Source organism: Salvelinus fontinalis, chromosome 12 (genome assembly GCF_029448725.1).
Source record: "Salvelinus fontinalis isolate EN_2023a chromosome 12, ASM2944872v1, whole genome shotgun sequence".
Taxonomy (NCBI): Eukaryota; Metazoa; Chordata; class Actinopteri; order Salmoniformes; family Salmonidae; genus Salvelinus; species Salvelinus fontinalis.
This window is the reverse complement of record NC_074676.1, coordinates 11979457-12001984: the sequence shown is the minus strand read 5'-3', so window position 1 is coordinate 12001984 and position 22528 is coordinate 11979457. Positions and strand designations below refer to the sequence as shown.

Sequence of the window (22528 nt, the reverse complement as noted above, 5' to 3'; positions counted from 1 at the left end):
TGATCGTTTTGGTATCGAGATTCCCTCTAGGAAGGAATAGAGTTCTGCATCTGTATGTTTTCTCTCAGAAGTATATCATTTGCGGTAAAAGTTACACTTGTCTTATTTGGATCATATGTGACTTTGTCATCTGCTTTTAGGGTGGCCATGTTTGTACGTTCTGACTTCTCTTTTTTTCAGTTGGAATGCAATCAATCTGCTATACTTATTGCTGTACTCATGGTGTTTTTTTAGTAAAGATCACTTTTTTTATTTAATAAAGTTTAGTTTGGCTTTGGCTGATTTAAGTTGACTCCAGGAGGTGCTGTCTGGAGATTGTTTATGTACATTTTCGCAGCGTTAAAGCTCCCTCAACATCTAACTTGTGTGTTTCCGTTGATGTTTTCTTAGAGGAAGCATATGGAATTAGATGACCTCTTAGTGTGGCTTTGGCAGAGTCCCACATTATGGCCAGAGGAACAGGATAGTCTTTGTTGTCTTGTGTGTAGTTCTCTAGCCATGTAGTGACCAAATGTATGGAATGCTTTGTTTGATAACATGGAGGTGTTGAATTTCCAACTCTTTTGACCTCGGGATGTTTTTACAGAGGTCAAAGCGGAGGCGGACAAAGGCGTGATCTGAAAGCGCTATGGGTCCGATTGGACAAGTGGCAGAATTTGTGAAAATCTTTGGGATAAAAATGCAATCTATAAGAGAGTAGGTGTTATGGATATTGGATTAGTATGTATAATCCATAGAATAGCTATTAGTCTCTCTCCAGATATCTATCAGTCCCATCTCTTTAGTAAGAGTTTTCGATCTAGGGTTTGTGGTAAGGACTTGAGATGATTTGTCCAGAGTGGAGTTGAGGGTACAATTAATATCAGCCAGCCAGCACTCCAAAGGAAACAATGCTCATTGAACAGGGATATAATTTTCAACATGAAAGCAGGTGTATATGTGTTAGGGGCATATATATTTAAGATAACAATTGGTTGCCCATACAGGGACCCAGTTATTAGAATAAATGAGTGAATTTGTTTTGAACATTTTCTCAATCTTTTATTACAGCTATGAAATTGATGATGATTATACGGCGTTGTACAAAGGTAATGTATATTCCCTGTCATCTATGCAATCATCACTGTATAATGTCTGCATGTGTAAAGAATATTGACCTGCACATTTTTCTGGACAGCGAGCCAGGAGATTTCCTCTGTTCTGATTCCAACTGCCTTGGTCCTCCTCTCTTTTTGCTCTCCCCACAGTGTTGGAGGCCCTGAGAGCCCACAAAGATGCCTGGCCCTTCTTGGAGCCTGTGGATGAATCCTATGCCCCCAACTATAATGCGGTCATTCAGGTGAGTTCACAGTGAAAAGGAAGGTTCCAAACTGTCAAATGACGTATAACTGAGGCATCTAACCGAGTTTTTGTAGTTGTAATTTGAGGTCGTCAATTCCACAATTAGTCATGTTTGCCCTGATGTTTTTCTCAGGCTCCAATGGACCTGTCCACCATCGAGACTAAGCTGAATGAAGGGGAGTATATTGCCAAGGAAGAGTTTGTTTCTGACATGAAGCTTATGTTTGAAAACTGCATCGAGTACAATGGGGAAGACAGCGGTAAATACACACACCTCTTAATTTTGATCTAAAACCTCATTATTTTTTGTCAAATTTATAATGTCCTAAAAATGCCTCTAGAATATGCAAATGGTTTTTGGGTTGACTTTGGACTTGATTTATGAATATGAGATCAATTTGACTAAGTGCACATGGTGGAGAGGAGGAGAGAATGGCTGCGTTGGGGGAGAGCTCTGTGTGACAGTGATGAATGGGGAGTGATTGAGCTGTGCATCAGGCCCTGCAGCATCCTGCCTGCTTGCCAGAGACATTCTAGCCCCTAGTTAAGCGCCCTGTCTGGAGCCATCCATCCATCTGAATGCACTCCCAAGGGAGAGGCATGGGGGCTAGGGGGTCAACCACACCAAGGCCCTCTGAACAGGTCAACCTGCCGGCCAACGCTGGGGTCAACATCGCCTGGCCCCACAACAGACGAGTGCGTGTCTGTGTGCGTGGCATGCAGATAATACTCATGGTGCCTGTGCTTTTCTTCAGAGTACAGCATCATGGCAGAATCCCTGGAGCGTTGTTTCAGCCGGGCGCTACTCAAACACTTCCCGTCGGAGGACGGCGACACGGACGAGGAGTTCCACGTGAGCGGCGAGGACCGTGAGAGAGATCGCAAGGAGAAAAAGCGAAGCAAAGGCAACAAACAGGCAGGGCCAGAAAGCTTGATCCGAGCCACCGAGCAGGCCTCACGCAAACGGACACATCCAGGGGGCAAGGGCAGCACCCCAGTGGAGGAGGAGGGGAATAAGCCAGCACAGCCACCCCCTCCCCCCCACTGGGCCAATGGACCCCCACACCCCCATGGCATACCTCATGGACAACCCCATCCTGGGAACCTTTACTACACAGCACAGCAGGTAGCTGGCCATGCATGTCAAAAACAATATTTCACATAGGAGAAAGTATATTTTACTGCTTTAGTAGGAGTTGGTAATGAATGAAGAGAAAGCGTCTAGGGTTTTCCCCCCCCTTTTACAGAGGAGTTAAAAGGTAGTTCTAGATGAAGACAAATGAATGCATTACATTTTAGACATGAGATGTTGAACTGTCATCCATTCTGCAGCAGCTCCAGCGCCCCACTAATCCCCACGGCCCACACATGTACGGCCAGAGGATGGACCCCGGCTACGCCTACCCTGGACAGGGACACATGCCCCGGCCTGGGGACCCCAGTGCTCACCACATGCCTCAACATTACAACATGCAGGTGAGATGAGCTAAGAAAACAATCGAAGGAGGTTTCACATATTTAATTCGGAGCTATCCAATATCTGCTGTACTCACACAATGTGCTCCGACTGAACAAGGTTTTATGTGTTTCTGATCTGTCGGTTGATTTTATATTTGCTGCTATGCACATACTAATAGATGTTGTATTCCAGCCACACATGGAGGATGGACACCACGTTGGCCATAGATACCAAATGGGACCTGATGGCCGGCCTCTTCAGCCACAGCACCACCGGCAGCACCACCCCTACATGGGTCCCACCCATGGCCCCTCACTGGGCCCCCGTCCCATGGCCCTCCAGTCTGGGGGCCTCTGCACCCCCATGCCCGACAGCAGCATGTACTTGTCCCGCCAGCGCACCAACGGCCACCCCCTACACCCCGGAGGGAACTGCTACCCCGGGCCTGACGTCCCACCACGACACAACTACCCAGCCTTCCATCCAGGCATGGGCATGCCTCCTAACATGTGGTCAGGGATGAACCACCAAGGCCAGGAGAGGCCCAGCGGACCTGGGAAACAAGTGCAAAATATGGCTAACCACCAGCAGCTCTCTTATAGCCACGGGGGTCCACGTCCCATGGGCCCCAAACCCTGGCCAGAGCAGCCTGGGGGCCCTGGAGGGTACCCCTCTCATCCTAATGGCCAGTACAGGATTTCCACTGGCATCACCAGCTCCCCGGGACCCATGGCCCTGCAGACCCCCATGCCTCATCAGGACTCCAGGCAGTGTCTGGCCTCCATGCTGGAGAGCCCAGAGATGATTGCCCTGCAGCAGCTGTCTGCCTCCTCCACCGGACTCCCTGCTGGCTCCTCTCACCAGGACATGGGCAACTTTCAGCAGCAGCCCCCACAGTGTGTTGGCAGCGCCCCAACTCACCCCTCGCCGTACCACCCTCCCCCTGAAATTCAGCTGCTGCGTCCTGCCAGAGACAATGGCCCGGACAGCCAGACTGCCCATCACGCAGATTTGAAGCCCAAAGGTAGGAATGACCTAATCTGCTTTAGAGCTCTACCTCACTAACTTTATGAAAATTGACCTTTTTTAAAACATTTTAATTCAGGACTTTTCTGTCATTCAGTCTATATTTCATAAGCAAACCCCTCAACTCCCCTCAAGAATGCGATAATAATAATTTTTCACAGTAGGTGACAAATTTTAAATATTGACCAGTTTAATGGAGTGTCTCGTGACTTGCTTTGAGAGATGACGTGTTAATTGTATCTGTCTTTTTTATTTAGTCTAGTCATGTAGACTAAAATGGTATTAAAAATGCACTATGCAGAAATCGCTCCATTTGCTGGTTGCAAAAATTTGAATAGTTCGCCTAATTTCAGTTTGTGACAAAACAAGCAAGTATAGTGTAAAGAATCAATCAAATGTATCCATGAAGCCCTTTTTACATCAGCCGATGTCACAGTGCTATTAGTGCTAGGTTCCAGCCTAAAACCCCAAACAGCAAGTAATGCAGATGTAGAAGCACGGTGGCTAGGAAAAACTCCCTAGAAAGACAAGAACCTAGCAAGAAACCTAGAGAGGAACCAGGCTCTGAGGGGTGGCCAGTCCTCTTCTGGCTGTGCCGGGTTGAGATTATAACAGTACATGGCCAAGATGTTCAAACGTACGTAGATGACCAGCAGGGTATAATCAACATCAGTGGGTTTAGAGGGTGTAACAGGTCAGCACCTCAGGAGTAAATGTCAGTTGGCTTTTCAGAGTTAGAGACAGCAGGTCAGGGTTCCATAGTCGCAGGTAGAACAGTTGAAACTGGAGCAGCAGCACGACCAGGTGGACTGGGGACAGCAAGGAGTCATCAAGCCAGGTAGTCCTGAAGCATGGTCCCAGGGCTCAGGTCCTCCGGGAGGGAAATAATCAATGTACCATCTAAACAGCTGTGAAATATCTTTTCCATAACCAAAAATATTGTACACTGCTCAAAAAAAATAAAGGGAACACTTAAACAACACAATGTAACTCCAAGTCAATCACACTTCTGTGAAATCAAACTGTCCACTTAGGAAGCAACACTGATTGACAATAAATTTCACATGCTGTTGTGGAAATGGAATATACAAAAGGTGGAAATTATAGGCAATTAGCAAGACACCCCCCAAAACAGGAGTGATTCTGCAGGTGGTGACCACAGACCACTTCTCAGTTCCTATGCTTCCTGGCTGATGTTTTGGTCACTTTTGAATGCTGGCGGTGCTCTCACTCTAGTGGTACCATGAGACGGAGTCTACAACCCACACAAGTGGCTCAGGTAGTGCAGTTCATCCAGGATGGCACATCAATGCGAACTGTGGCAAAAAGGTTTGCTGTGTCTGTCAGCGTAGTGTCCAGAGCATGCAGGCGCTACCAGGAGACAGGCCAGTACATCAGGAGACGTGGAGGAGGCCGTAGGAGGGCAACAACCCAGCAGCAGGACCGCTACCTCCGCCTTTGTGCAAGGAGGTGCACTGACAGCGCCCTGCAAAATGACCTCCAGCAGGCCACAAATGTGCATGTGTCAGCATATGGTCTCACAAGGGGTCTGAGGATCTCATCTCGGTACCTAATGGCAGTCAGGCTACCTCTGGCGAGCACTTGGAGGGCTGTGCGGCCCCACAAAGAAATGCCACCCCACACCATGACTGACCCACCGCCAAACCGGTCATGCTGGAGGACGTTCTGCTGTTGCAGGCAGCAGAACGTTCTCCACGGCGTCTCCAGACTCCGTGTCACGTCTGTCACGTGTGAACCTGCTTTCATCTGTGAAGAGCACAGGGCGCCAGTGGCGAATTTGCCAATCTTGGTGTTCTCTGGCAAATGCCAAACGTCCTGCACGGTGTTGGGCTGTAAGCCCTGTGGACGTCGGGCCCTCATACCACCCTCATGGAGTCTGTTTCTGACCGTTTGCGCAGACACATGCACATTTGTGGCCTGCTGGAGGTCATTATTTACGCAAACTCAACAAAAAACAGGACCCTGACTTTCAAAGATAATTCGTAAAAATCCAAATAACGGTTTAAAAACTGTTTCCCATGTTTGTTCAATGAACCATAAACAATTAACGAACATGCACCTGTGGAACGGTCGTTAAGACACTAACAGCTTACAGACGGTAGGCAGTTAAGGTCACAATTATGAAAACTTAGGCCACTAGAGGCCTTTGTACTGATTCTGAAAAACACTAAAAGAAAGATGCCCAGGGTATCTGCTCATCTGCGTGAACGTGCCTTAGGCATGCTGAAAGGAGGCATGAGGACTGCAGATGTGGCCAGGGCAATAAATTGCAATGTCCATACTGTGAGACGTTTAAGACAGCGCTACAGGACGGACAGCTGATCGTTCTCGCAGTGGCAGACCACGTGTAACAACACCTGCACAGGATCGGTACATCCGAACATCACACTGCGGGACAGGTACAGGATGGCAACAACAACTGCCTAAGTTACACCTGGAACGCACAATCCCTCCATCGGTGCTCAGACTGTCCGCAATAGGCTGAGAGAGTTTGGACTGAGAACTTGTAGGCCTATTGAAAGGCAGGTCCTCACCAGACATCACCGGCAACAACGTCGCCGATGGGCACAAACCCACCGTCGCTGGACCAGACATGATTTGCAAAAAGTGCTCTTCACTGACAAGTTGCGGTTTTGTCTCACGAGTCACTGATGAGTCACGGTTTTGTCTGTACTGGGCTGTACGCACTACCCTCTGTAGTGCCTTGCGATCGGAGTTCTAGCAGTTGCCATACCAGGCAGTGATGCATCCAGTCGGGATGCTTTCGATGGTGCAGCTGTAGAACCTTTTGATGATCTGAGGAACCATGCCAAATCTTTTCAGTCTCCTGAGGGGGGAATAGGTTTTGTCGTGCCCTCTTCATGACTGTCTTGTTGTGCTTGGACCATGTTAGTTTGTTGGTGACGTGGACACCAAGGAACTTGAAGCTCTCAACCTGCTCCACTACAGCCCCATCGATGAGGTTGGGGGCGTGCTCGGTTTTCCTTTTTCCTGTAGTCCACAATCATCTCCTTTGTCTTGATCACGTTGAGGGAGAGGTTGTTGTCCTGGCACCACACCGCCAGGTCTCTGACCTACCTATAGGCTGTCTCGTCGTTGTCAGTGATCAGGCCTACCTCTGTTGTTATCGGCAAACTTAATGATGGTGTTGGAGTTGTGCTAGGCCATGCAGTCATGAGTGAACAGGGAGTACAGGAGGGGATTGGGCACGCACCCCTGAGGGATCCCTGTGTTTTAGAATCAGTGGCGGATGTGTTGTTTCCTACCCTTACCACCTGGGGCGGCTCGTCAGGAAGTCCAGGATCCAGTTGCAGAGGGAGGTGTTTAGTCCCAGGGTCCTTAGCTTATTTATGAGCTGTGAGGGCACTATGGTGTTGGATGCTGAGCTGTACAGTCGTGGCCAAAAGTTTTGAGAATGATACAAATATACATTTTCAGTGTGCTGCCTCAGTGTCTTTAGATATTTTTGTCAGATGTTACTATGGAATACTGAAGTATAATTACAAGCATTTCCTTACTGTCAAAGGCTTTTATTGACAATTACATGAAGTTGATGCGAAGAGTTAATATTTGCAGTGTTGACCCTTCTTTTTCAAGACCTCTGCAATCCGCCCTGGCATGCTGTCAATTAAGTTCTGGGCCACATCCTGACTGATGACCGCCCATTCTTGCATAATCAATGCTTGGAGTTTGTCAGAATTTGTGGGTTTTTGTTTGTCCACCCGCCTCTTGAGGATTGACCACACGTTCTCAATTGGCTTAAGGTCTGGGGAGTTTCCTGGACAAAATATTGATGTTTTGTTCCCCGAGCCACTTAGTTATCACTTTTGCCTTATGGCAAGGTGCTCCATCATGCTGGAAAAGGCATTGTTCGTCACCAAACTGTTCCTGGATGGTTGGGAGAAGTTGCTCTCGGAGGATGTTTTGGTACCATTCTTTATTCATGGCTGTGTTCTTAGGCAGAATTGTGAGTGAGCCCACTCCCTTGGCTGAGATGCAACCCCACACATGAATGGTCTCAGGATGCTTTACTGTTGGTGTGACACAGGACTGATGGTAGCACTCACCTTGTCTTCTCCGGACAAGCTTTTTTCCGGATGACCCAAACAATCGGAAAGGGGATTCATCAGAGAAAATGACTTTACCCCAGTCCTCAGCAGTCCAATCCCTGTACTTTTTGCAGAATATCAATCTGTCCCTGATGTTTTTCCTGGAGAGAAGTGGCTTCTTTGCTGCCCTTCTTCACACCAGGCTATCCTCAAAGTCTTCGCCTCGCTGTGTGCCCAGATGCACTCACACCTGCCTGCTGCCATTCCTGAGCAAGCTCTGTACTGGTGGTGGCCCGATTCCGCAGCTGAATCAACTTTAGGAGACGGTCCTGACGCTTGCTGGACTTTCTTGGGCGCCCTGAAGCCGCCTTCACAGCAATTGAACCGCTCTCCTTGAAGTTCTTGATGATCCGATAAATGGTTGATTTAGGTGCAATCTTACTGGCAGCAATATCCTTGCCTGTGAAGCCCTTTTTGTGAAAAGCAATGATGACGGCACGTGTTTCCTTGCAGGTAACTATGGTTGACAGGGGGCCTCCCGGGTGGCCCAGTGGTCTAGGGCACTGCATCGCAGTGCTAACTGCGCCACCAGAGTCTCTGGGTTTGCGCCCAGGCTCTGTCGCAGCCGGCCGCGACCGGGAGGTCCGTGGGGCGACGCACAATTGGCATAGCGTCGTCCGGGGTAGGGAGGGTTTGGCCGGTAGGGATATCCTTGTCTCATCGCGCTCCAGCGACTCCTGTGGCGGGCCGGGCGCAGTGCGCGCCAGCCAAGGGGGCCAGGTACACGGTGTTTCCTCCGACACATTGGTGCGGCTGGCTTCCGGGTTGGAGGCGCGCTGTGTTAAGAAGCAGTACGGCTGGTTGGGTTGTGCTTCGGAGGACGCATGGCTTTCGACCTTCGTCTCTCCCGAGCCCTTACGGGAGTTGTAGCGATGAGACAAGGTAGTAATTACTAGCGATTGGATACCACGAAAATTGGGGAGAAAATGGGATTTAAAAAAATAAAATAAATAAAAAAATAAAAAAATACTATGGTTGACAGAGGAAAAACAATGATTCCAAGCACCACCCTCCTTTTGAAGCTTCCAGTTATTCAAACTCAATCAGCATGAAAGAGTGATCTCCAGCCTTGTCCTCGTCAACACTCACACCTGTAACGAGAGAATCACTGACATGATGTCAGCTGGTCCTTTTGTGGCAGGGGTGAAATGCAATGGAAATGTTTTTTGGAGGATTCAGTTCATTTGCATGGCAAAGAGGGACTTTGCAATTAATTGCAATTCATCTGATCACTCTTCATAACATTTTGGAGTATATGCAAATTGCCATCATACAAACTGAGGCAGCAGACTTTGTGAAAATTAATAGTTGTGTCATTCTCAAAACCTTTATCCAGGTGGGAAAGGGCAGTGTGGAGTGCAATAGAGATTGCATCATCAGTGGCTCTGTTAGGGCGGTATGCATGTTTCCCTTCATTGAAGTCCCTGGCTACTAGGAGCACCGCCTCTGAGTGAGTGTTTTCCTGTTTGCTTATGGTGGAATACAGCTCATTCAGTGCGGTCTTAGTGTAATCATCAGTCTGTGATGGTATGTAGACAGCTATGAAAAATACAGAAAATCTCTAGGTAGATTGTGTGGTCTACAGTTTATCATGAGATACTCTCCCTCAGGCGAGTAATAGCTCGAGACTTTCTTAGATATCCTGCACCAGCTGTTATTTACGAAAATACATAGTCCGCCGCCCCTTGTCTTACCAGACGCCGCTGTTCTATCCTGCCAATACAGCGTATAACCATGTTGATAATGTCAACGTTCAGATATTATAGTTTTGAATGTCTCGTTGGTAGTTTAATCTTCCGCGTAGATCATCGATTTTTTTTTTCTTTCTTCTCCCCCCCCCCGCTAGCAGAATGGAAGGAAGTGTGGGTTTATTCGATCGTCTACGAATTCTCAGAAGGCAGCCTGCCCTCTGGTCTCTTTTTTTCTCTGCTTTCTCTTCACGCAAATGATGGGGATCTGGGCCTGTTCCTGGGAAAGCAGTATATCATTCACGGCAGACTCGTTAAAGAGAAAATAGGATTCTGCCAGTCCGTTGTGAGTAATCGCAGGTCTGATGTCCTGAAGTTCTTTTCGGTCATAAGAGACCGTAGCAGCAACATTATGTACAAAATAAGTTACAAACAACGCAAAGAAAATAACAAAAAAACACAATTGGTTAGGAATACGTAAAACGTAGGCCTTGTTCTCCGGTGTCATCTTCACTGCTAATGGTGGTAACACAATGTTAAACATTGAAATAGTGTTATTACAAGTCACATTGTTCTAAAGTAATCTCATTTTCAACTGGAGTATAAAAGTCAATGTGTGGCTCCATCCCTCTGGAGCAAGATGGAACGGAAAGAGAGCAGATCCATCAGGAGTCCAGTGCATCAAGAGTTTTACTCTACTAATCAATCACTACTCTTATTATTTGATAGTCAGCAATGGAGTTCATTGATTCCTCACTGTCCTCACCTCTGTACTGCTGCTTGCCGCTCTCTCTCTCCATGGACTTCAACTTTCTGGCCAATGTTGGCTAGCTAGCGTGCTACGTACAGGGCTCAAGACTAACCTTTTTCCATCACCGTCCGGAAGTGCAATTTGAACCGTCCCAATTGACATAATGTATAAATAAATAATAAATGTAGGTATCACACACAGAGTACCAGTCACACCTACTCATTCAAGGGTTTTTCTTTATTTTGACTATTTTCTACATTGTAGAATAATAGTGAAGACATCATCTATGACCAACATATGGAATCATGTAGTAACCAAAAAAGTGTTAAACAAATCAAAATATATTTTACTTTCTTCTAAGTAGCAACCCTTTGCTAAGTAGCAACTGCTTTGCACACTTTTCACATTTCTCGTCAACAATGGGGGAGTGGTTACTTCCTACAAGTGTACATTTCTAGACATCTTTGAAAAGCAAGTCGGGTAAAGAGCTTTTTTATGTCTTAAAGGGGCAGTGTTGTATTTTGAGATGGTCTTGAATAAGCTAAGTAGCCAATAGGCAGAGCGTAGAATAATTTGTCTGATTCTCTGTAATAATGGAAAATAATCTTTATATTCCTATTCTTGTAAAGTGGTTTCTTGCATCAAACAACACATTTTCTTTCACCTCCTTGTCTGAAGGACAAGTGGATAAACAGGTTAATGTCAAGCCCTGCATGTTTTTTTCAAACGTCTCATGAAATGTAGGCCTACATTGAACACCACGCATTGGCTGCTACTGTAGGCTGAATGATAGAACAGCTATTTCCATGTTAAAATATTATGGTATGCATTTTCTCCATTGTTTTTGATGGTAGGTGACTTTGGTAGGCCTACATTATGATCAAATAGACACAGTAGCCTACTTGGCCACTGTTAAAACTGTAGCTTAAAGCATGTATGGCCTCCGTGTTCATATTAAACGCGCGACGGAAGTTGCACAGAATTCAAGTTTGCACAAAGCAGACCTGAAATTTGCTCATTTCCCAAAACAATTGGAGGGAACATTGCTTGTAGGCAATGTCATGGTGACGTTGGCTAGCAAGCTCATGCATCAAAACACGTCATTGGGTCTAACAGTCGTTTCATGCCGAACTGAGCATTTGCAGGCCATCAAATCAAAGGCACTCCTTCGATATAAAGTTGTTTTTGACTATAATGAAAACATGTTAGTTTATCACTGTCTTGAGGTTGGATTAATAACATGTTAAACTACTGAAGACATTGGCTTGAATTTAGGTTGTGCCTTCAGATTTTGAGGAAATAAACAACTAAGGAAGAATTTTTTACTTTTCTCATTGACTTCTCAAACACCTAAACCCGGCTTGATCTGTTTCGCAAGCATTCCCGGACGTCTCACAATGTTGCGCCTCTGGGTTTAGAAACTGTGTGGCGTGCTGCTCTCCTCTCTCACTCACGTGACTCAGCTGCCTATTGCCGTGCTGTGCTCAACGTGCGCGCGCACACACAGCCCTCCCTCCCCACAACAACACTCAGCAACAGCCTGCCTGACAGTCAGCAGCAGCAGGTCAAAGTGAAATTATTATATATTTTTATTATATTTTTTAAATGCCATGGCGCAATTTAGAAGTAGCCCAAAAACCTGCAAACCATGACCAATACATTTTCATCCACAACAGTTTTCAAAGTATCCCAATTTAGCCGGAAAGCCGCGGACCTGGCAACCCTGCCAGGCAGAGGTGACTCGTGAATGACCTGGGCATGAAACTTTGGCACTTTTTCAATACTAGAACATGAAAAACAGTTCAATACTAGAATTTTTGTTACTTTCAGTACTTCTGTCAAATATCTCATGTCATATACGGATTGAGAGGATAGTCTGTCTAGTCATTTGTTTCGAATCTTCAAGGGGGCAGTAGTAAGCTGGCCAGGCTGCTTGTGCACGCAGCTGACACAGGCTCCAGAAGCGAACTTTGGGAATACTTTGCTTACAGAGCAGATGGTGAGGGCAAGCCCACCAAAACAACTATGCAAGAGGCGTTATAAAGCAGTGCAAGGGAGGTTGGGTGGCAAAACGACAAACTATTTTAGACATGACATTTGCATTGTACTGCTATTCTACTAGCAACTAAATTATAACTATGAGTGACAATGCCATGAACATATATTCAGCGTGACATTCATGTGAGTACTGAGCATTATAATATGATTACAACCCAAAAGTAACGTGAAATGCACTCAACTTAGCAATGACAGCAATATATTTAGACTACTTCGCATTTGTCTGGGATTAGTAGCATTAGCCAGCCAGCAGCCCTAGGTGGAGCATTACACCTTGGGAGTTGAAATGCACTCTGGGAATCATAGTATGCTGTGTAAAATCCACAGTATTTCTATGGTGTGTAAACTATTGCAATATAGAAGCTTCAGAAATGAGCTTGAAGGTGTTTTTTATGTAGTTTTGGCACTAAACTATTTATTTAATATAAAGTTATTTCGCTTTAATGAATCACAGGTCTAATGAATGTAATTTGATCTAATAGTATGGACATTTTGATTAACCCTGACGTGTAAAATTAAATGTTGAAACAGTTGAGATTTTGTGGGCCTCCCGAGTGGCGCAGCGGTCTAAGGTGTTGCAGTGCTAGAGGCGTCACTACAGACCTGGGTTCGATCCCGGGCTGGATCACAACAGGCTGTGATCGGTAGTCTCTTAGGGCGGTGCACAATTGGCCCAGCATCGTCTGGGTTAGGGGTGGGTTTTGCAGAAGGGGCTTTACTTGGCTCATTGCGCTCTAGTGACTTCTTGTGGCGGGCCGGGCACCTGCAGGCTGACCTCTGTCGTTGGTTGGACAGTGTTTCCTCCGACACATTGGTGCGGCTGGCTTCCGGGTGAAGCGGGAGGGTGTTAAGAAGCGCGGTTTGGCGGGTGATGCTTTGGAAGACGCATGACTCGACCTTCTCCTCTCCCGAGCCCGTTCGGGAGTTGCAACGATGAAACAAGATTGCAATTGGCTATCATGAAAAGGGGGTAAAATGAGAAATATTTTAATAGATATTCTGTTTATTTTAATTGGTTATCAAGATAGTGTTCAATGTAAAAATATATATATATACATCCCAGTGGTTATTCTGTTAAACTAATACCCTTTTTAAATTTTATTTTTTGCCGTGGTATCGTTTCGGTATCGAGTATCGTGATATTAAACCTGGTATTAAAGTCAAAATTCTGGTATTGTGACAACACTACCGCAGTGCAACATTGCAATGAGAAAGCCTTACAATTTCACTAATGTCATAAAAAAGCTCTCAATCTCTCCAAAAACTATTGTCCAGTCCACTTACTAGTCAGATTTTAGTCAAAGATAATTTAGTTGTTTGTTTTTTCTGGGTCTATTTAGTCTAGTCAATTGCCACTGAAAAATGTATTTCCGTTACTTTTTTCGTTGACGAAATTAGCACTGCAGCTACCCTAGCAAGATGTTTTGATATGGAAGGATGAACCCAACATTTTTCACGTACAAATGTAATCAAAGATCGTTTTTAACATTTTGTGTATCAATTAATTTGACCATTTTGAGTCTGTGCCAGGAAATTTAATAGGACACGTTCTCAGTCTTGAGGCATTCATTCAGATGCTGTTCTACAAATCGATTCTTTGTTTTCACTGTAACAACCTTCCACTCACTAAATGATCTGTCTTGACAGGGTCCACGTCAGATCCCAAAACATCCAACAACCATGCAGGAGCTCGGGTAACCCCCGTCCCATCTGAACAGGAACGCACCTCGTTCCCCAGTCCCACAGAGCCTCCCAGTCGCCCCACTCGGGGCATGCAGAGCCCCTCTGCTCCAAACTGGGGCAGATCACAGGAGAGGGTTAGCGGGACCCGGGAGCAGGCTGCGTCTGGGCTGGGACTCCCACAGAGCTCAGAGACAAACGACAACCAAGAGGGGGAGAGCAGAGGACAATCTGTCAGCCAGACTCCCCCTCATCAGAACAAAACTTCCATTGTTCATCCTCCTCACCCCCAGAATGCACCTCACTCTCAGAACTCTCCTCACTCCCAGAATGCTCCACAGCATATTACCCAGAGCCCCCCCCAGCAAATCCTAGAGAATGCCACTCGCCTTAAGAACGCCCATCAACACAATACCCAGAATGCACAGCAACAAAACATCCCTCAACATATCACTCGGAATGCTCCACAGCAAGGATCTGAAAACCCCCACCAAAAAAACTCTCAGAACACACCTCCACATGTGGCTCAGAATGTCCCTCAACCAATCTCCATGCATGGAATGCCACAGAACGCCCCCCAGGGGGCCCAGCCTGGCCCTGGTCCACCCCAGCCAGCACCTCTCACCTCCCTGCCCCCCAGCCACCCTGTGTCCCAGTTGCCTCCCCAGCCCAGCCCAGCCGACCAGGGCGACCAGAGGCCAAGCGAGCCCACTAGCAGGAGGGACTCTGTAGGCAGTTCTGGTAACTCCAGCATGATGAAGTCTGGACCTCCAAATGGCATCTATAAACAACAGTCGTTCAGTCCCAAGGCACAACAGACACAGCCCGGTAACCAGGGGCCAAGGGGTCACAACCCAGCCATGGCTCCCCACTCCCAGGGCCAGGACAATGGAGCCATGGGTCAATATGGCATGGGCAGCCCAACACATCTGCACTATGGTCAACCTATGGGCAAACCCATGCCCCCTTCAAATCAACAGCCTTACCCGAACCAAGCTGTTTCCCAGACCATAAACCCCCACCATAACCCTGCCGGCTACCCCACCTACCACCAGCAAGGAGCTTCCTATCCATACCACATGGCCCAGCAGCAGCATCCCCAGGGCCACCCTAACATGTACCCCCAGTACCAGCAGCAACACTTCTACCCCCAGCCCCAGGGCAACAGCCGGGGAGGCTACCCCTCCGAGGAGTGGCACAGGCAGCAGCAGTACCAGCCTCGCCACCCCATGCCCTCCAACGCCTACCTGCTTGCAACTAGTGCCAATGTCAATGGGTGCCTGAAGGAGGGCAGCAGCATGGGCTCCCCCCTGGGCTCTGAGGGCTCCGGGGGCAGCCTGATGTCCCCCAATCCCCTGCCCGAGGGCCCCCGTGGAGGATCTGTGGAGAAGGAGAGTAGGGAGGCCGGCAGCCCTGTGAAGCAACAGCCTGCTCGGGTGGAGGAGAGCTCAGAGCGGCCAGAGAGCCCCAAAGAAATCCTGGACCTGGACAGCCACAACGCTGCCGCACGCCGCCGGAGTGTCCAGCCCCCACCTCACGTGGGCAACTTCCTGTACGATTCCCGAGCAGTGCATACTGGGATGCAGCAGGGCGGGGCCCCGCCTCCCCACATGTCTCATGCTCCATACCCCAACCAGCCAGGTTACCCCAGTGGACACTACGCCCCCCAGAGACCCCACCCCCACCTCATGGAAGCCCTGCATCGGCCCCAGCACCTTCCCTTTCCCCCGGGGCAGACCCGCATGGCGATGTACAGACATCCCCAGGCCGAAGGCCACTTCCAGGACATGATGGTCCAGCAGAGAGGCCTGGTGCCCGAACACTTCCTTCACCCAGGGTAAGAAAGAGCTACACTGGAGATTCTAACTGTTCATTTATGTTATTTTGCTTTGATGGCTAGGAAGAGGAGGTTACTGATATCTATTATGTAATGTTGTAGGCAGCAGATGATGTCTCCGAGTGGTCCCAGCAGTAAACAGGGAGTTTGAGCAACTCTGTGGGCGCAGGGTGAGCGATTATTCAATGGCGGAGGAGGGTGAAGGGCTATCATCAATCAATATTTCAGAATCCCAGTCATGTTTCAATGATTAATCTCCTTTTTTCATTCCTTTTCCCCACAATCCAGGTAAAGGACAAAAGCAACAAACACCTGTACACAAAGCAGTGCCTGCATATCATCCATCCATGACGATTGCCTGTGTCTCCTGTCATAAGCCTTTAAAATGTGACTGTGCTGTTGGAACCATGATGTTCTCTGCTGTGGAGCGGCTCAAAATGGAGTCTTGTCCGTTGTCTTTTCTCTGTCTGTGTCACTGAGCACCAGTAACTACTGCTCTCTGCATCAGACAGAAGATATGCAGTGTGTGCAGACAAGGGAAACATATTTATTTGAGAATCTCTTTAGGGAATGAGTTCTTTGCCCCTCGGGGATGTCTGTCTGCTTCATGTGGAACCCTCACTGAGACATGGCCCTGTCTGCCAGTGGACTTCCAGTTCAGACTGTGTGTACAGCTGGTCCCTTCCTGCAAGAACATCTGGAGATCCTCCTCCTCTGTCTGCAGCCTCACACTGGTTGGACAAAGCTACTGGGAATTGGGTTTTGTCTGGAGGAAGGCTCTTCCCCTGACTATGGGGAATAGTCAGGGGGGCTGGAGGCTCCTATGGACCTCCAGCCCCTTCGGTCCTATCAGAACCTCTACAGAAGAGAAAAATGGATCCGGTGATGAGAAGAGAGGGCTGGTGTTATTGTTTCTTTGGGTTTTTTCCCCCAAACGTTTTAACTCAGGTGTAGAAAAGGAGGAACTTTAAGACTGTAGAGAAGCCGTCATCAGAACCCTGTCGACAGACAGGCCTTGCCGTTTCCTTTTTGTTGAATGTATGTGTGAATGATAGATATAGACCTGCAGAGAGCCTTCTCTGCTATGCACTAGGGATAGTCTACACATACTGGAGTGGCCTTGGAATTTTTACGTTGGTGCTTGTTTTATATATAGTTGAAGTCAGAAGTTTACATACACCTTAGCCAAATACATTTCAACTCAGTTTTTCACAATTCCTGACGTTTAATCCCAGTAACAATTCCCTGTCTTAGGTCAGTTAGGATCACCACTTTATTTTAAGAATGTGAAATGTTAGAATAATAGTAGAGAATGATTTATTTCAGCTTTTATTTCTTTCATCACATTCCCAGTGGGTCAGAAGTTTACATACTCAATTCGTATTTGGTAGCATTGCCTTTTCAATTGTTTAACTTGGGTCAAACGTTTTGGGTAGCCTTCCACAAGCTTCCCACAATAAGTTGGGTAAATTTTGGCCCATTCCTCAGGTTTGTAGGCCTCCTTGCTCGCACAAGCTTTTTCAGTTCTGCTCACAAATGGGATAGGATTGAGGTCAGGGCTTTGTGATGGCCACTCCAATACCTTGACCTTGTTGTCCTTAAGCCATTTTGCCACAACTTTGGAAGTATGCTTGGGGTCATTGTACATTTGACCCATTTGCGACCAAGCTTTAACTTCCTGACGGATGTCTTGAGATGTTGCTTCAATATATCCACATACTTTTACTCCTTCATGATGCCATCTATTTTGTGAAGTGCACCAGTCCCTCCTGCAGCAAAGCACCCCCACAACATGATGCTGCCACCCCCGTGCTTCACGGTTGGGATGGTGTTCTTCGGCTTGCAAGCCTCCCCCTTTTTCCTCCAAACATAATGGTCATTATGACCAAACAGTTCTATTTTTGTTTCCTCAGACCAGAGGACATTTCTCCAAAAAGTAGGATCTTTGTCCCCATGTGCAGTTGCAAACTATAGTCTGGCTTTTTTATGGCGGTTTTGGAGCAGTGGCTTCGTCCTTGCTGAGCGGCCTTTCAGGTTATGTCGATATAGGACTCGTTTTACTGTGGATATAGATACTTTTGTACCTGTTTCCTCCAGCATCTTCACATGGTCCTTTGCTGTTGTTCTGGGATTGATTTGCGCTTTTCACACCATAGTACGTTCATCTCTAGGAGACAGAACGCGTCTCCTTCTTGAGTGTTATGATGGCTGCGTGGTCCCATGGTGTTTATACTTGCATACTATTGTTTGTACAGATGAACGTGGTACCTTCAGGTGTTTGGAAATTGCTCCCAAGGATGAACCAGACTTGAGGAGGTCTACAAATTATTTTCTGAGGTCTTGGCTGATTTCTTTTGAGTTTCCCATGATGTCAAGCAAAGAGGCACTGAATTTGAAGGTAGGCCTTGAAATACATCCACAGGTACACCTCCAATTGACTCAAATGATGTCAATTAGCCTATTAGAAGCTTCTAAAGCCATGACATCATTTCCTGGAATTTTCCAAGCTGTTTAAAGGCACAGTCAACTTAGTGTATGTAAACTTCTGACCCACTTGAATTGTGATACAGTGAAATAGTCGGTCTGTAAACAATTGTTGGAAAAATGACTTGTGTCATGCACAAAGTAGATGTCCTAAACGACTTTCCCAAACTATAGTTTGTTAACAAGAAATTTGTGAAGTGGTTGAAAAATGAGTTTTCATGACTCCGACATAAGTGTATGTAAACTTCCGACTTCAACTCTAACTCTTCACTGAATTTGACCTCTTGTGTCAAACTAGGGAATTATGTTGGATGGTTTTCCACACTTCCATGTGTCCTGCTGGTTGGTATACGCACTAAGTTACATGAGTTAGAATCAACAATTGATGTATGCTAAGGTCTTTTTTTATGTTGTCATCTTTACAGCCCATTTCTTTTAACCTGTACCATGTATTGCATTCCATACATTTGGTGAAAAATAATACCTAACACGGTAGTCCCACTGTAGCTCCTTTTTATGGTGAGTTTTATTATTCTATTCATAGCGGTGAAGATTGTATCCACAATTGCACCCATGCATGATTATTTCTTCACGTCAGTGCTTCATCCTCCCCAATTCAATTAACCTTTTATATGTCCTCAGGGTGTACAGTTTTATACGGGTATTTTAATGAATTATTTGAAGGACAAGAAAATATGACTGGAATTGTGACAAATGAATCAACCTAATTTTATGTGAAGAAACTGATAAACCAATATTGTTTTTGCAAGATTCTGTGTTATTTTCAGTCCTCTTGTGACAGTGGGGGTCTTGCTCACTGCCAACCTGTTTGCTTTGTTTGGGGTTAAATAAAATGTCTATTCCGTTTTGTACTAATTGGAATAGTAGAGTTTTTCGACATTCCAGTTTGTTTTTTGTTTAATATTGTTGCTCTTGTCATTGCCACTATACAGTACCAGTCAGAAGTTAGGACACCTACTCATTCAAGGGTTTTTCTTTATTCTTACTATTTTCTACATTGTAGAATAATAGTGAAGAAGACATCAAAACTATGAAATGACGCATATGGTGTCATGCAGTAACCAAAAAAGTGTTAAATCAAAATATATGTGATATTCTTCAAAGTGAGCCACTGTTTGCCTTGACAGCTTTGCGCACTCTTGGCATTCTCTCAACCAGTTTCACCTGGAATGCTTTTCCATCAGTCTTGAAGGAGTTCCCACATATGCTGAGCACTTGTTGCCTGGTTTTTCCTTCACTCTGCAGTCCAACTCATCCCAAACCATCTCAATTGAGTTGCGGTTGGGTGATTGTGGAGGCCAGGTCATCTGATGCAGCACTTCATCACTCTCCTTCTTGGTCAAATAGCCCTTACACAGCCTGGAGGTGTGTGGGGTCATTGTCCTGTTGAAAAGCAAATGATAGTCCCACTAAGAGCAAACGAGATGGGATGGTGTGTCGCTGCAGGATGCTGTGGTAACCATGCTGGTTAAGTGTGCCTTGAATTCTAAATAAATAACTTACCGTGTCACCAGCAAAGCACCCCCACCGTCACACCACCACTTCCATGCTTCACGGTGGGAACTAGACATGCGGAGATCATCCGTTCACCTGCTCTGCGTCTCACAAAAACACCTTGGTTGAAAACAAAAATCTCAAATTTGGACTCATCAGACTAAAGGACAGATTTCCACCATTCTAATGTGTTTCTTAATATTCTTATTAGTGTCCTTTTAGTAGTGGTTTCTTTGCAGCAATTTGACCATGAAGGCCTGATTTCACATGGTCTGCTCTGAACAGTTGATGTTGAGATGTGTCTGTTACTTGAACTCTGAAGCATTTATTTGGACTGCAATTTGAGGTGCAGTTAACTCTAATGAACTTGTCCTCTGCAGCAGAGGTAACTCTGGGTCTTCCTTTCCTGTGGCGGTCCTTATAAGAGCCAGTTTCTTTATAGCGCTTGATGGTTTTTGCAACTGCACTTGAAGAAACTTTCAAAGTTCTTAATTTTCTGCATTGACTGACCTTCATGTCTTAAAGTAATGATGGACTGTTTGTCTTTGCTTATTTGAGCTGTTCTTGCCATAATATGAACTTGGGCTAACTAATGTATACCACCCCTACACAACTGATAGACTCAAATTCATTAAGAAGGAAAGAAATTCCACAAATGAACTTTTAACAAGGCACACTTGTTAATTGAAATGCATTCCAGGTGACTACCTCATGAAGCTGGTTGAGAGAATGCCAAGAGTATGCAAAGCTGTCATCAAGGCAAATGGTGGCTACTTTCAAGAATCTCAAAACATCCAGGGCTGTATCACATCCGGCCATGATTGGGAGACCCATAGAGCGGTGCACAATTGGCCCAGTGATGTCCGTGTTTGGCTGGGGTAGGCAGTCATTGTAAATAAGTCAGTTAAGAAAAAATTATCTAGTTAAATAAATAAAAAATCAGCATCTAAGAAATATATTTTGATTTGTTTAACACTTTTTTGGTTACGACATGATTCCATATGTTATTTCATAGTTTTGATGTCTACACTGTTATTCTACAATATAAAGAAAAACCCTTGAATGAGTAGGTATGTTCTAACGTTTGACTGGTACTGTACACTGCGAGTGATTTTGTCTTTGAACAATTGATCTGTGTAGATTGAAGTCTTCCCCATCTTGTCATATCCATGTTGCGCCTGTGAGTCCCACAGGTATAGTGATGGCAACGAATGAATCTACCTCATAGCCAGTCCACTGGCATCCACTAAGTCCCTCCACTCACCAGAGTCAGTCCCCAGCACACAAATGGCCTAACACTACTATTGTCATGACTATGTCTAATTTTCCCAGTGCCAAGTCATGGTACTGTCCTGATCAAAAGTGTAGCGGACCCGTCCATGGAACATTTTATTGTAAGGTTATTTGTGTCATCGCCAGGGGGGGGGAGTTGAGGTCATCAGAAAAGGACTCTTTTAAATATGATCTTGTCTCATCAGCTGTATAGATTGCATGCCTTCCTGCCACAGAGTGAGGTGAGTAGACAACCTGAGCCGTGTGCTTCTACTGGATCTGTGTTAGGCAGCATAGAGTTAGCAGTGTAGTTCCCTCAATTATAGACACCTAATGCATTAAAAGGAAATGTGCTCAAGGAGGGATGAATATAGGAAAATACTAGAAGCTGTGAGACATTATTGATTTGTCCCAGGATACTGTATAACAGGGATCATCAACTAGATTCAGCCCCAGGCCAATTTTCTTTCTTGAGTGGATGGCCGGGGGGCCGGAACATAATTACAAATCATTTGTACACTGCAATTTGACCGTAAGAAGCCCAAAAATATATATTTCACTAAAACATCAAACCTTGCTTACATTTGTATACGATCACATGTATCTCTCTATTATATGTGGGAATTCTTAAGAACAAGTTTTGCTCAGAAAACTTGGGGGGACGAATAAAACCACCCTGCGGGCCGCCAGTTGGAGAACCCTGCTGTTTTAAGGATGTATTGTTTTACTTGCTAGGGATTTTTAGTACTAGATGAGGTCTTCTCGGAGGTAGTGTGATCATTTGCGCTGTCCATGTATGAAGGACAGTGTAGTTGTAAATGGTCTGTGAGGTTATCATACTGTTATGCAGCTTTGTTGTCGCTGATGTGTAGTCTGCACAAGACATGGAAGTCTGTATGCCACTCACTTCACTCCACTTCTACTCTGTCATCCAGTTCGTCTGCACTAGTAAAATATCTAGATTTGATTAAATGTGAATCATATTTATTTGCTCTTAAATGTTGTACATTGTGACTTTTTTTATATAAATGTTATCTCTGGTTGTTTTTTGTTTTTAAGCAGTTGACATTTACCTCTGTAGTATAGCAGCATCAAAAAAGACCCTGTATGTTTCATCTGACTGACATAGATTATTTTGGAAATGGACTGAAGTATTTTCTATACTGCACATTTCTTAGAATAAATAACTTTTCCTGAATTGAAGTATGTTGCTTGTTCTCCATTTTCTTTGGTAGGGGAGGGAGAGCTGAGGCTTGGGTGATGTTACTGAAATATGCTTAGGTCTAT

General features: G+C 45.7%; 1 protein-coding gene across 1 annotated transcript in view; it reads left to right on the top strand.

The window, feature by feature from the left end:
* LOC129866810 (chromatin remodeling regulator CECR2) overlaps positions 1 to 22444 on the top strand; it is a 67561-nt gene extending 45117 nt beyond the window's left edge. The window contains exons 11-19 of the mRNA XM_055939723.1: positions 1051 to 1088; positions 1248 to 1339; positions 1475 to 1601; positions 2097 to 2467; positions 2674 to 2817; positions 2993 to 3824; positions 14101 to 15970; positions 16073 to 16140; positions 16259 to 22444. Coding sequence (XP_055795698.1) covers positions 1051 to 1088; positions 1248 to 1339; positions 1475 to 1601; positions 2097 to 2467; positions 2674 to 2817; positions 2993 to 3824; positions 14101 to 15970; positions 16073 to 16121 — 3523 coding nt within the window. The 3' untranslated portion in view covers positions 16122 to 16140; positions 16259 to 22444. The remainder of the gene's footprint in view (positions 1 to 1050; positions 1089 to 1247; positions 1340 to 1474; positions 1602 to 2096; positions 2468 to 2673; positions 2818 to 2992; positions 3825 to 14100; positions 15971 to 16072; positions 16141 to 16258) is intronic.
* Positions 22445 to 22528: the final 84 nt, after the last annotated feature.